The sequence below is a fragment of the Zea mays genome, chromosome 1 (assembly GCF_902167145.1).
Source record: "Zea mays cultivar B73 chromosome 1, Zm-B73-REFERENCE-NAM-5.0, whole genome shotgun sequence".
Lineage (NCBI taxonomy): Eukaryota > Viridiplantae > Streptophyta > Magnoliopsida > Poales > Poaceae > Zea > Zea mays.
In genome coordinates, this window is record NC_050096.1 from 188815806 (window position 1) to 188831479 (window position 15674).

Below are 15674 nucleotides of genomic sequence, written 5' to 3' on the forward strand. Positions count from 1 at the left end.
TCGGGTGTAGTAGCCACAGTACTTTCTGTTCCTAGCTTTCCAAGGCATATTGCATTGCGGTTGCATGATTCGAGAGTCAAATGTTTGGCAGGACCAGTGGACCACGTACCGGCGTACCCATCAATCATATCGAGTCTCGACTGGAGATTCTGTGCTGTGCCACTTAGGTACAGTATCCGTGTGATTAATTGTTCTAACTTTTAGATACTATATATGCACCTAAAAACCCTTGAGACAACTCCTCCTTTACAAATGAAAAGCGTAGAATCTACTTGTTTAATCTTTCTGAAAGCTCTACAGCTTAGGTTCGTCGTATTTTACTTTGCTGCTAATTAATGCATGTAGACGTCTTATATATGCATGTGTGGGTTTGCACTGTCGGCTGCTCTTATCTTTCATTCATTCGTTCAGTCAGTCAAATGACTGTTACCTGGCCGCTTGCGAAAGCAGCAGCTCTCTGTAAAAGACGACCTTTTCCCGCGCTTGCCTTGCCTGCTCTCAAGGCTTTTTTCAGCAGCATCGATCTGCACTGGCGCGAAAGCGAGGTCGCTTGTCACGCTCACTCACGGCCAGCGACAGCATGCATGACGCGGATGATGAATGAATCAATGAACGGAAAAAGAACAAGTGCTACTACCTACCACCACGCACCAAAGCCGGATGCATGTTGGTGTGGTCGGCAGGAAGTCAATGTGCGTGCTCTCTGCTCAAACCCATCGATCATCAACTTTTGATCAGCTACAGTGTTGACATGCAGATCTCTCTTCCAACCAAATTAAGTTTCTTCACAGAAAAGGAATAGTCTAGTTCGGTCTAATCCTTGCAATTAAGGTTAACCACCAAAAAGGATGGACATATATAAATTGGGTAGTACCTCGTACGGTAGAAGACATTATTTTGGGGTTGTTTGTTTGGTTCTATACCTAAGATGCCACGTAATTTATGTCACACTTGCTTAAGGTTACACACTTAATTTTTGCACCACAGTTTGCCACGTCTAAGGAAATATTGCCACACATTTATAAGTCATTGACGAGTGAGAACATATACAACAGTAGAAAATTCTTGTCACAACTGTGGCTACAAACCAAATATATGACTTAGTCAAACTTGCAGACAGATGCAGGCCACACTGATCCAAAGAGGAAGATCAATTGGTTCTGATATGCTAGTTTTTCCTTGGAGTTCGACGGATAAGACTAGCTTCAACGTTTCCCGCCGAGCTCCCTCTACCCTACCCCTGTAGCCGTTTAGGGGGGTGAAATCCCTACAACGGTGCCCCCTCTACACGCTACAGTTATAGTGTACGCTACAGGAAGACAACAAGTGTGGGGGTGCGGCAGTGAGCCCCCTGCCCTCGGTTTACGTGTGCGACAATGTTTTTTAGTTGGAAAAAAATAATAACAGATGGTGAATAGGTATGAAAAATGATATTTTATGATTATAGTGGGGTATAGAGGAAGGATTTAGGGGGAACCGCTGTATAGGGTGGAAATATAGGGGGAAAGAGAACGCTGATGTGGCATGTAAGTGGGATATAGGGGGAGAAATTTAGAGGATACCGCTGAACACAGTCTAAGGGGACGAGGGAGGGGTCTCATCCCCTAGCTAGGACGACGACGCCAGTTTTTCCTGCGGCAGTGCTGTCAGTAGCATCACAGATCCCTAAAGTCAAAGAACAAGCTAGGCATGCAGCTAGTCGACTAAACAAAGGCGATCGAGACAGGGCGCGACGCCCTTAATTACTAGTTAATGCTGTGATCCACGTTTTGTGCTGCTGCATACTCCTGCTACGTACTACGGGGTCTTCTTCAAACTTGGTCGGAGGAGTGCGCGAATCCCGAGCCGTGTTATTACTGGCATGCACTTGCTCCGATCCGTACGTCGAAGAACTCGAAGGAAAGACGACCGCATTAATTTTTTTTAAAGAACAGTGTTGGGTTAAGAGACTTGGTTAAAATATGATCAGATCCGTGTAGAAAAGTGCTCACATTTAACAGATGTATATATAATTAGATTCGATGTGGAATATAGGGTTTAGAGTACTCACATTTAACAGATCTACTTAAAGAAGTTCTTGATTTAGCTAATTAAGGCAAGTGAAGTGACCTGATATCACCTGGCTGGTCAAAAAAGAACCTACCTACATTACAGTATAGCGAAGTACCAACAGGAAAAAGGGAACTACGAACACACTGCTGTTGTCAACTTGTCATTGGGACATTGATGTGTGGATATGATGTGATACGGCATAAGGCTATCCGCACTCATGCTACCCTAAATTCGTACTCCAAAAGAAATATTCTATCTTATTCAGCAATATTATCTACTCTATATCACAATCTTCTGCGGTCATATTTACTCTATATATCAACTCTATATCAACTATCATATATTATATTATTTTCTTTCACTTTACTCCGTTTGCTGTGCAGATCTATTGCGCTAGCTGCGCCCTTTGCATGTGCTCGTACTGCACCAGCTGTGCCCTTTGCATGTGCCCGTACGTTTGCAGTTGGAGCCTTGTATACCCTGCAAATAGCGTTTCTGAAGCCCACCCTATATTTACCGTCGCTCGTAGCGTGCGCCACTGCAGCGTTTCATTTACTGCATACGGCGATAGCGTATGCTTTAGAGTCATCACTGCGGACAGCCTAAGGACCTCACTTCCAAAATTAATAAATGCGCCTCTCACAATTATTAGACGAGTCACATATTTAACTAACATTTCTTATGTGTAACAAGTATCGTTAAATGACATAGAAATATATTTTTATATAACAGATTTGTTTAGAGATATAAATATCGATAGTATATTTATACGTATTTTAAATCAAGAGTCTAAAAAAAAGACTGTATGCTTGGAGTACATACATACATGCGCATTATCATGTGGTTCTTAACAAGGTCACAAGATTGAGAACAACTGTATGCATGCCATCGCCCATTTATCAGGCACGCCCGCAGCACATCCCAGAACAAACAACAATAATATCAGGCAGTACACGAGTAGTTCTTAGAACCCGCTGCTTCCCATATCACCAATGACAGCTCAATCATAGAACCAAGCTATGCCCATCCTGTGTGCAACACAAAATACAGCACGCAGAGGGCCCGTCTGGTTTCGCCGATCACTACTGCCTCTGAATGCCATTTTGCTGCATCGTTGGGGACCGCTGAAGTTTTTGCCTGGTCAGAGGCAGGGGCATCTGACTGCATAGGGTTCGCCAGTTAGGTTGTCTGTCTGGCTCTCCCCCTCATCTGTCACCTCATCCCTTTTGTGGCTAGCTTCTCTTCTCTTCTCCTCTCTTCTCCATGGGATTCATCATGGCTAGTGCAGCCGGCGAGGCCTAATTGATACACAGCCGCAGCGGTAAGGATCAGCTGCGGGCTGCTGCTGCTCTATCTTATCTGCACGAGAAATGCTTAGCGCTGAAAATCTACCGGGGATTACATTATTATGCCACGCTTTACATGCACAGTAGCTGCAGTAAACAGTAACTGCATTGCACTATTAGACACACAGTTGAAACACAAACAAACAAAAGGCAGGCAGGATTCATGGTTTCAGAAGGTAATAATCATCACCGAAGGACATTGTTTGCTTGCATCATGTAAAAAAGAAGAATGATGAGAGAAAGGTACTCCTATTTCGTATTGGACTAGTTAGTTAATTGAGCTGCTGTAGGCTGTAGCATTGCACAGCTGCAGTTAAGTCGCGCGTGTTGCCAAAGCATGGTAGCCAGCTTTATACATAGAGAGAGGGAGAGAGATAAAGAGCAGAATCCGCACGAACATTTCGCTCTCCGATAACCGATATGTTCTTAGTAGAACCGTGATTGGCAAAACTACAAAGTAGTTGGGAGGGGGGGTCAAAAAGAAGAGAGAAGGTGAAAAAAGGGGGCTAAAACTGACAACAAAAGCAGCAACAGCTAGCAACAATCACCACCGAGGGGGGAAATTAAAAAAAAACGATGCCTGGCTTTCCCGCATGCCAAATCCGCACCCATCACCAGGACACGTACGACGCCTTCTCCGCCGCCAGGGCTCCCCTCAATCCGCTGAGCCGCTGGTCTGCACCACGACGACGGTAACGGCGACGGCGAGCTCGCTCCATAGAGGCAAGAAGGACGGCGACTCAGAAGGCGAGGACGAAGGAGAGAGCTAGGTAGGGGTCACCGTCACCGGAGCGGCAGCAGGCGGACGGGGAGCGCGGAACGTCGTCGTGCGTCGCCGTCGCCGGCGACGGTGGCATTGGCGCCCTCCTCGTCTTTCTTCATGTCCCGCCGGGCGTCGGGGGCCGGGACGGAGACGGGGTGCTGCTGGTGGTGGCACCGAGAAAGCGCGTGTGTGTTTGCTTTGCGAGGGATAGAGGAGGAGGAGACACTAGAGGCCGCTGGTGCGGTAGATTAGGCTTTTAAACACACACACACATACAACCTAGCGAGAGCCAAGAGGTCGCATCGCACGAGCCAGGATTTTCTGTGCCTGCGTACATGTGCCGCGCGTTTATATATCACGCACAGTAACCATTCCAGACCAGAGACCAGAGACCACCATGGGAACCAAGAAGCGGCAAAGCCCAAGACAGCGTTAGCAGGCCCTGGCCCACCGTGCACCGCACCACGCGCGGCTCAGGCCACGGCCCACGGAAGCCTTAACCTCCAAGCTCCGGGGGCCCACAGGCCACTCCGTCCGGCCGATGGCCTATGCGCGATGGCGACGGCATGGCGCACGCGGTCCGTCGTGCCCTCGTCTCGTGGTGGTGGCATCACAACCGGTGGCCTGTGGAGTGTGGAGATGCACGGGCTGCGGTGCAGGGAAACCGTCGTTCTCAGATCCGTGTGTGATAGAACATGATGTTGAGAAACCCTGATAAAGGGTTATGTGGGCAAATACCGAATATGCTCCTGAGGTCGATCACGTCTCTATATATAGAACTTGTACCCCTCATATGGAATAGAGAAGAGAAAGAGGTCAGAGGTCCAACCCTATATCATGTGTCTCGTGTGTTACTCTATCGTGCTTCTGGGAAGGGAGACGAGTTCTTTATAGCTTCTCGCGCCTCTACTGCTGACGGGAGGAAAGGGAGCGGATCTGGTGATCCGTGGTGACGTAATTCTCAACACGTTATCAGCACGCTCTACCTCGACGTTACTGTGGGATCAGATCTGCGTCAACTCATCGTCAAGCCGGCAGGTCCTGGCCTAGCCGAACTGTCCTACGCGATAGCCCTCGATTCCTTTACGTAATCTAGTGGTATGAAATTTGAGATTGGATGTGTTATTTACTTTCCGATCTATGTTCGCGGAGAAAAATATGCTGGAAAAGTGAGTGCAGCAGATGCATGCGTGCATGCAGTGCTCCTTGAGCCTGTTTGGTTCAGCTTTTTTCTGACCAGCTTTTTCGAGAATCTAGCTGTGGGAAAAATTTGGCTGTGTAGAGAATCTGCGTATTATTAGGATTACGTGCAGAGGAAGATAAAGTTGTCCATAGGACTCACGATCTATAAAGTGATGGATTACTACTATTGCGACGACACAACCGATTATATGTTTATGTTGATTTTGAATGGTTTTTACCCAAACGAATTTTATAGAAGCTGACTGAAAAGCTGAGTGTTTGGCAGTCCGCAGCAGCTTTTGGTGGCCAGAAGCTACGAAAAGCTGAAACAAACAGGGGCCTTGATTGCCGAGTAAAAAAAGTGGGCCCCATTTCTTTGACTAAGCGTGCGGCTGAGAAAAACAAAAAAAAGAAACGGTTGCATGATGTCCTGTAGCGGCGGAGAAAGCAGTTGAACCATGCATATTTATTGCCCCATTATAGGTCACGGTCAAAGCAGTTGTATGCGTCCACTGCATGGCTGCATCTGCATGCAATACGATCTGAAAATGGCGGCTCAATAGAAAACGAAAAAGTGGATTAGATGTATTGTGCGCGCAGAAACAGATTCGTGGAAGGAGAGAAAAAAATAGGATCTTAATGTGCTTTACAATTTTTTTTATTAATTGCGGTTGAATTTATACATATTTTAATTTATATACATGTGCCATACTATTTTATTCTATTTTCCTGCTGAATATAACAAATAGAATAAAAATTTGTTTTACATTGCAGTTTCTACCTTAATCAATTATTTCCCGCAGTAAATAATTAGTAGAAAAATGTATGCTTGAATATGAGAAAATGTCTTTCATACACCTGATCTGCTTATGCTTTAATTCTAGTATTATATTTCTGCTTTATTTCTCGTAGTAGATATTTAGCAGAAAATTATTAAAATACATGTAAAGACTATATGGTGTATACGTGAATCGCTCTAAATATTTATGATGTGTTGAGCTTTTGGACTCACGTCGAGCGATTAAATTGTATAGTGGGTACTCAGACACGTCGATCAGACTACGTTATTAATCGATCGAGTTATGACATTGGCTGAGCACCACTGGCTGCGCCCTGGCAACAAGACGCAGTATTTGTGTCGTACGAACTTGGCTGCGTCATTTGATTGCTATGTCGCACTCTCGCTTAATCGGACCACTCTCGTTGAGTCGGACCGCCATCATCGAGTCACATATTTTTCGCACGCCCTGTAGGCATTGTTTGTCTGTTGTGATCATCGAGCCACAATTGTGCCTATTGCGCATGTTTTATGGACTTGTCATGTACCCCGACTATTGAGTCACAATTGCGCCTGTTGCGCTTGTTACGAAAGCTTGTTGTGTTGTCGTAGCCCAGATGGCCACACACGCGTTGACGCCAGATACGCTAGAACTTGTACTCGCGTGGATTGTGGTGGGTTGTTCAAGCCCCCTAAAGTCACATTATACACAACCTTCGTAAACAATTTTGGTTGTCTATATATTTTATTTGATTGTGTTGTGTGACATCATATATTTATTTATATTGCCAAGTGGCCATAACAGCTGTATCAAGCTCTATAGTGCTTGGAAATCTGGGAAATTAAATCGAAATACAATGAAACACAGAAACACAGAAACACAGATAAGTTAAATCTTTGCTCTCTCCTCGTGCATAAAGTTTTACCCCAAGTAACCTGAAGAAATTCAATATTAATGCATGAAAGCCTTTTTGGCACAGAAAACATCACAAATTGGGATTCTATTAGTAAGCAAAAGGCCTTACCAAATGATTTAAGACTATAAATCTCAACCATACATTGCTCAACCAGATGTTAGCACATTACTCTCTTTGTCGCTAAATGACATGAAGCAAACTATGAGATAAAAGGACATGTAATCGCCAGCAACACGAAGTTGTGAGTATACCGAGAGGTTATTCTGAGAAAAATTTCACTATGTTGGTGTGAAAAAAAACCATTGTGTGTTCCCGTCGAACCACTTTACTCGTCCTGTCTAGGACATCTATGCTTGTGTTGCATACATCTCTCAGAATTATAAATACTTATAGTCACTAAATTGACTTGGCATGGTCCTTTGATTGGTATGGTATAACTTTAAGCTAAATGGAAAGGTCAGTCCTAAATGGGCATATACTTGGAGTTTATGTAGCAGAACTATATTGAATTCCACCCTTTGAAATGCTTACCGTAATATATCTCCGATCTACCAGGAGTAAGAAGAGTAGAAAATAGCCATGAAATCCCATATTACCACAGAGCTTGAAGTGAAATTGGGCATTAGTATGTCATTGGTCCTTGGCGCCGGAAGATCCATAATTCTTGACCACTAAGCTATTGGTGATGGTAATTTGTGATAGAAATATGAAGATCTTATGGAGACCAGATGTATTCTCCATTGTCTTGATGACTACTTCGTATGAGATCAGTATTATCTGTTGTTGAAGACTAGTCCCAGACGGATATTGGTATTTCTTTCGGTCTTGCCAAGCAGTTATCACCATTTGCTTAATCGAAAGCTTAGCAATCAGGTGGTTTTCCCCAGATAAAACGAATTCTTGGCCTTGTATGTTCTATTCCAAAGTTTCTCTTTTTTTGCTGAACAATGAAGAGATCGAAATAATGCTTTATAGAACAAATTGGTGTGTAATATGAGAAGAAAAGTTTGCCCTGTTGACAGCTTACACAACAAATATTTGATTGTTGTTATAAGTTCTCTCTCAAAATTATAATACCTAAAAATGTTGAATAAATCGATACCCAATTTCAGAATGGTATGAGTAATTGGGTAACCCATGGGCAATGATAAAAACGAGCTGGACTATACATCTCTGCATATAAAAATCTCTGCTTGGCAGCATTAGCCTGATGCCGTGCACTTTACCACCATTATATATGCGTAAATTCTCCTATGTGCTTGAAAGCACAATGCAACCAATGAATGTTCTTGTGAGCACTAGACCTGATGGTCATTGTCCTTGTTGATCTGAAGTCAACTACTTGCTCCAAACGACAAATGGTGTGCATGAGCCCTAAAGTATTTTGTTTTTATGGCTAACATATTGTTGCGCGTATCAGTCTAAATCCTGATGATGGACTGTATATTTGGTGATAATAACAGTAAGTTTGCAGAATTGTAACCACAAAGCGACTTGTTGTTGTGTGTCTTGCTGAAAGTTGAGACTAATCCTTCACGTTGAAGGACAAATATGTAGTATTCATGCCACTACATCAATCTAAGTCCAAAGCTCACTGCATAAAACCCCTATTTGTAATGTGCGTAAGATTTCCCAAATAAATCACCACAATAGCATACATTGGCCACAAACTAGATGATTGTGGTTGGAGATTTTATCTGTATGCTTTTAGAACATCTCGGCATTAGGGGGAGGAATGCCCATATAGTGTAATGCCTCAAATTCTATTAAACGCACAAAAGCCAAACTGAACCCGTCGTTCGGAGTGTACTCCTGTGTATATGGAGTTTGCCAGAAATCGTTGAGGAGTAACCATATTGGTTTGAATGCTTCTACCTGATGTAGATGTGGATATACCCGGGATTAATATCATATCCACATTTGACTTATTGGTATTTGATCTATTCTCGGGGACGCCTGCGAATATGATCCATCAGCATTAGTCAAAGCATATGTTCTAATTGCAGATTCACGTGGTCTGTGATAACTCTCCTTCGATTAATTCACCTTGATGGTGATTTGCCTCACAAAGAGGTTCATCTTGATGATGAAATTCCTAGCAATGCGCGCAATATCATTGTGCCGGGAATACGGAACAATGAATCTTTCATTTTGGGAAATGACGGAGATCATTATTAAATGTGGGAGACAAATATGTCGACACCTATCTTGCCTCTTTAGATTGCAAAGGGATCCAAAACAAAGTCCTAGGCATGAGTGCTTGAAGCTCTCTTATCGGGTCATTGATAAATGCAATCGAGGCTGAACCAATAATCGCAAAATGAAAGTCGCGAGCTTGAAGTTCGGACATTTATGGGCACTGTTGAAATAATGTGTGGTGAATGCGATGGTTCAAATGGTCTTGTGAGAGACCCACCCCACATATGTGTTGAATAAACACTGTTACACTGTGTAATATATCTGACAAATGGCATGAATTAAAATATGCAGTTAATAGGATTCTGAAGATCCATCATGAGATCCTAGGAGGACACATATCTTTGAATTATAAATATGCAACATATAAATCTCGTACCGAATAATACATTTCTGACGAATGAACACTCTCCTATGTAGAGAGAATATCTCCTAGATGAGATTATAGTTCCTTAATGGAACCTTTCCAGAAGAAATAAAGTCTGTGTTAAACACCAAAGTTTGATAATCCCTATAAAGGGATAAAGACCCATACAGACCCGAAAAGGAATAAGATGAGGTACCAAAGGACTTGAAGTTCACCGAATAAGCACATGTGCATTCCATGAGTTTTTACTCATGGTAATTTCCACTAGATGTGGAATTACGGTATCCTCTAAAGCCCTGATGGCAGAAACCTATAAGGTTTAGGTGTTACTGGCAAAATATCCCTATTGTGCCAGAATGACAGACTATAACGATGTATTTGATCGATGAAAAATCCCTGATGGATTACGATCTTTGATGGACTTTTGTTACACCATCATAGATGTTGCAATAGATGAACGCCTCGAGCGATGTGTCATATTTAGAATATGTACTATTGCAACTATATTATCCCCTAAGTCCTATTGAAGGACATGTTATTTGCTTTGCACAACTATGTATAAATTGTGGTGTAAGATAGAAAATGATAGCACCCCAACCTCATCCATTCTCGTTATTCCAGATGAACAATGAGACATATATCTTGAAGAATATGCTTGAGTTATGAGGGATAACGACTTTGACAGATGTCATCGTCAGGGGGGAGCGAATGCTTATATTGATCACAACCGTGAGACAATAAATGTTATATTCAATGCCCTGAAGGCGTGAGCTTGATGATCAATATGTGAACCTTTATGGAACTTTCTATCAAATATATAGATTCAGTCGATCGAACACCATCAGTCAAAGTGGCTTATTTATATTGATACGTGCACTTACCTCGTATATCCTAGAAGTGAGTAGAGGTGAAGTTCCTGATATAATCCTTGCAACAGTATGCAATTTGTTTGCTAAATCTCTATGTGTGTATACTTCCAGAAGATGTTGTGCCGTATTGATACGATTTTGCAAGGATCAGGGGAGCACATTTCTAAATTTAGCCCTTGTAGAAGATTCGATGGAATCATGATCCAGAAGATCGAAATATGTCCTGATGACAGTTGTACTTTTTTTCCTTGATGAGTTTTCCTGAAGTTTCTCACATGAGGTTTTTAACGAGGCAACAAAGTGCAAATGAAATATGCGTCACCATGCGCTCTTTCTCCATATTTTCCCATTGGTTTTTTTGGGAGCTTTAATGAGGCATGTGTTGGTCGCGGTATTCGCCTAAGGGGGAGTGTTGAGAAACCCTAATGAAGGGTTATATGGGCAAATACCGAATATGCCCCTGAGGGCGATCACGTATCTATATATAGAACTTGTACCCCTCATATGGAATAGAGAAGAGAAAGAGGCCAGAGGCCCGACCCTATATCATGTGTCTCGTGTGTTACTCTGTCGTGCTTCTGGGAAGGGAGACGGGTTCTTTATAGCTTCTCGCGCCTCTACTGCTGACGGGAGGGAAGAGAGCGGATCTGGTGATCCATGGTGACGTAATTCTCAACACATGAGAGCTTCATGTAGCTTTGAGTTGTCGTCGTCTGTACATAAGGCACCCATGTTCAGATAATAATCAGATCTGTATTGTATCCATGGCGCGCCCACACTGATGCCCGACGGCATGGCGCACGCGGCCTTCCCTCGTCGCGGTGGTGGTGGCCTGTGGAGTATGGAGATGCACGGGATGCAGTGCAGGGAAACCTTCGTTTTTCAGATATGTATGTGATAGTCCTATATAGAATGACACCATATATATGGTTTCCCAACACAAGTGCCTGCAAAGAACGTAGCAACATTTCCAGGATCTACATGTGAAGCTCCTGTCACCATACCGGCCTCCTGCGTCCTGCGGGCAATTCATCTGGCTTCAACAGCCATCCAGTCTCGTCTCTCAAGTCAAAACTGAAACCGTCAATCCTAGCAAACTGAAGACGTACGATGTGCTGCATGTCAGCTGTGGTAGACATAGACCGACCACTTCGGCAGATTTAAAATGAAGTGGCAAGAGATATGTCAGGCCCCATTTTCAGGCCATCTCTAGTATGATAGCATGATCGGAACTTAAAACACCTTCCTAGACGGCGTCGCTAGATAGTAAAAAACGCAAGCAAGTTTGTCAAAATGTTAGGGATGGCGATGGGGAGATGTTGGGCCAAGTGGGCCATTATTTGCGCACCCGCACCAGCAACAATGCAAAACCCGTCCGGCCCCAAAAGTCCTTATCGACGGAAACCCACACCTAGCCCTCAACTCTTAACATGTATGGATGAAAATGAATCATATATACATACATAGTCGTTTTCTATAATGCATTTGTATTTTATAGTTTACCGCAGAGACTATATTGGGCTTCATCGAATACAAACTGAGATTTATTCTAGTTGGAGTCGGGTACCAGCGGATCCAGGATTTAAACACGGACTAGTCAATGATAATACCTTTTTGACACGTAATACTATGTATAATTCAGTACTATATATATATAGGGTAGGTATAACGGGAGCCCTGGGCTTCGGATATTAAAGGAAGCCCAGGTCGGTTCCGAGGTCTGGTCGTTGGGACAGGCGCGCCTGTGTTTAACGTGGGGCTGAGAGGCGGCATGCAGGACAGACGGCGCCGTTACGCGGTTGTTTGAATGGCAAGGCGGTAAACATAAGGGAATGACGCGAAATTAAAGGGAATAGTTTCCACATGCAAACGTGATTACTATGATACGTGAGCGCGTAATTTATGGATCTTGCATGGGAAGTAATGGCGGAAGGTAAAAAAAAATGTAGCATAAGATGGTGAAAGCTATGGCATAAAACCGAAACGACATAATAGTTGCATAAATTGTATATACCGTTTGGCGTAAAACGTTGAGTCATTGTGCGTAAATATTTTATTATGGATTTTAGTTTGACATTGACATCGCCATAATATCGGGACAGTTTCGGAAATAATGGGGAGACCCTGTAAACGTGGATGCGGTTACTTTTATAGTATCCGAGATTAACTTTCATTCGAAAAAAGACCATTAAGCCTGCATAACTAATCGGAGTTGGAGATGGTCGGCTCTGGAGAGTCGCCGGCGATGGAAGGAGATGGCGTTCGTCTTGATCCAGAGACAGAGGGAGGAGTTGGTGGTAACTCACTGGTGACACCACCTCCTGCTCTACTGGGTCCTGAGATCGCCGAGATGAGCATAGGGGAAGAAGGAGAACGAAGGGTTTGACCTCCTATGTCCAATATTAGCTCCAGGGAGATGGATACGCCACAAATACTGCATTCACCTGTAAGTCCAATCGCTGTATTTGATTATTGATTGAATATATTGTTGTGAACATATTCCATGGTACAAACAACAATGACAATGAAATAGCAGGCAAAAAACATTGATCCAACTATAGTGCCAACGGTAGGGATGACTTTCAAGGATGTTGATGATGCATATAAATTCTATAAAAGGTATGCATATGAAGTTGGATTTCCACTGAAGAAATACAGAGAGAAGACATTCAGTAAGTGGATAAGTTGTTCACGTGAAGGTAAAAGTGCACCAAAATCAAATGATACACCTAGAATGAGGAATAGGTCATCGGGGCGTACGCAATGTAAAGCTGGAATAAAATTAAAAAATATATATGATGATGAAAAAAATGGTTGTAGCTGCAAAAATTGAACTGGTAAACTTGGAGCATAACCATGAGTTCATAACTGACGAAGCAGAGAAACAACATTTACGTTGCAACAAAATTAGGGATGCTGAGTTCATAAATTTTGTGGATGCAATGCATGATAGCCGAGTGCCGCAACATTGCATAGTTGATTTTATATCAGAAATGCATGATGGGCCGGAGAACGTACCGGTAACTGCTCAAGATCTGAAAAACATGTAAGCAATACTTTTTTGTTACATGTGTATATATCAAGAGCCATAAATATTACTATAGTAAATGTGTGTGTAATAATTTTTTGTGCAAACAAATGTAGGAGGGCAGCCAGGAGAAGAGAAAACTGCGCAAATGATGTAGCCAAACTTTTGGCTTTCTTTAGAGAATGCAAGAAACGGAATCCACAATTTTTTTGTGATTTCCAGCTAGACAATGATGGGAAAATAGTGAGTATTTTTTGGTCACACGCAAGTATGCAGGGGGAATACGCAGATTATGGTGATGCTGTGACATTTGATACAACACATAAGACAAATATATATGATAAACCACTGGGCATGTTTGTTGGGGCTAACAGCCATCTGCAGTGTACAGTGTTTGGATTTATTTTGTTGGGAGATGAAACAGTACAGACTTTTGAATGGGCTTTCAATTCATTCAAAACATGTATGGGATGCGAGGGTCCAAGAGTTATGCTTACAGGTATGTGATATATCAATTTGTTATGCAAAACAGTGAATTAATTTATTGTAAAAATAACTGAATAATTTGTGAGCAATTGCAGATCAAGATCCTGCAATGCCAATTGCTCTAAGAACTGTATTTCCAAAAACAGTTCACAGACTGTGTTTATGGCATGTACAAAACAAATTTATGTCATTCCTAAATGAGATATATGCAAGGTTTGCTGTTAATGATTTTAAAACAACATTCCAGTCTATTATACATCATCCATTAACTCCTCATGAGTTTGAATGTGCCTGGGAAATGATGCTAGAGGAGTTCAATCCTGATGAAGATATGACTCTATGCAAATTATATGAAATAAGAAAAGAATGGATACCTGCATTTTTTAAAAATGACTTCTGTGGGGTAATGGTATCTACACAACGAAGTGAGAGCATGAACAGATTAGTGAAGCAATCACATGTAGATGCGAACACCCCACTGCATGAGTTCGCTAAACAAATGATGAAAATGTTGCACAACAGGAAAATGAAAGAATCAAAGGAGGCATTGGTGAGCAAGGTATGTCGTGCTTGTTATCAATAACGTTTGGCATACATTTATGTAAATAATGTGTTTAATTATGATAATAATGTGTTATAGGGACCAAGGACAACAGATACATTATATAGGTTCGAAGTGAGAGTCTCTAGAGCATACACCAGAGCTGTTATGAATAAATTTGAGGAATCAATGAAATACGCCACTGCATACAAAATATTAAAGGACCCAGACGGATGTGATAATGAATGGATCGTACAGCATACAAAAAGGTCTAATAAAATTGTGTGGGGACAACATCAATTCAAGATAACAGCGGACATAGAAGCTGGGGAGTATACATGCGAGTGCAAACAGTGGGAACATACAGGTTTGTACGTATTATGTTGATTAGGAGAATAAATTTGCATACTAAAGAATTTGATGATTGTAGTACAAATTAATGTATATCTTTGAAAAAAATGGTTCGTTTTCATGTTTTTCAGGTCTATTGTGTGTTCATCTTTTAAGAGCCTTCATGCATCTTCAAGTTGAAAAGATACCTTCAAAATATATATTGCAAAGATACACTGTCTCATCAAGAAAAGATGTTCCATTTGAAAGAATTGATAAGAGCTTCAGGGGAAGGATGGAGTTACTAAATCATACAGACAGAAAATGTTGTTAACGAAAACAATGAAAGTAGTTCGCCAGGCGTGTATGTCAAAAGCAGGGTACGTTAAGGCGATGGATGTGTTGGATGAGCTCGATGTCGTTCTAAGCCGATTAGAGCCAGATATTGGATGTAATGAGTCAACAGATGTTAGTGATGACGAGGAAGACAAGGTAATAATATTCCAGATGTTTTTAGTGTTATACTATTTGTAACATAAATTATGCATAGTAACATGTTATTTGTACCAGGAAGAAGAGTTGAATAAAAATAATGCTGGCGATGGGATGGAAGATGACAATACAATTACATGCCATAACAAGGTATGTAAAAGATAAATATATAAGCTTGCATGAAGTATTGTACATAATGAATATATAAAATCAATGTAATAAGCAAATTTTATTTTGTAGGATGAGCATAACACCATGACTGGATGTGAACATGTGTTAACAATAATAACAACTGGTAACCAGGTACATATTAAAATAATATTGTTC

The 15674-nt window shown here is 41.9% G+C and overlaps 1 protein-coding gene across 1 annotated transcript; it reads right to left on the minus strand.

The window, feature by feature from the left end:
- Positions 1-2861: 2861 nt before the first annotated feature.
- On the minus strand, positions 2862-4484 carry LOC100279477 (uncharacterized). The gene has a single exon (NM_001364617.1). The coding sequence runs from the start codon at positions 3217-3219 to the stop codon at positions 3070-3072; it is 150 nt and encodes a 49-aa protein (NP_001351546.1). The 5' UTR covers positions 3220-4484; the 3' UTR covers positions 2862-3069.
- Positions 4485-15674: the final 11190 nt, after the last annotated feature.

Excerpts from the sequence above, each read along its gene's own strand:
- LOC100279477 (NM_001364617.1), bottom strand. The coding sequence starts at position 3,219 with ATGCAGTCAGATGCCCCTGCCTCTGACCAGGCAAAAACTTCAGCGGTC.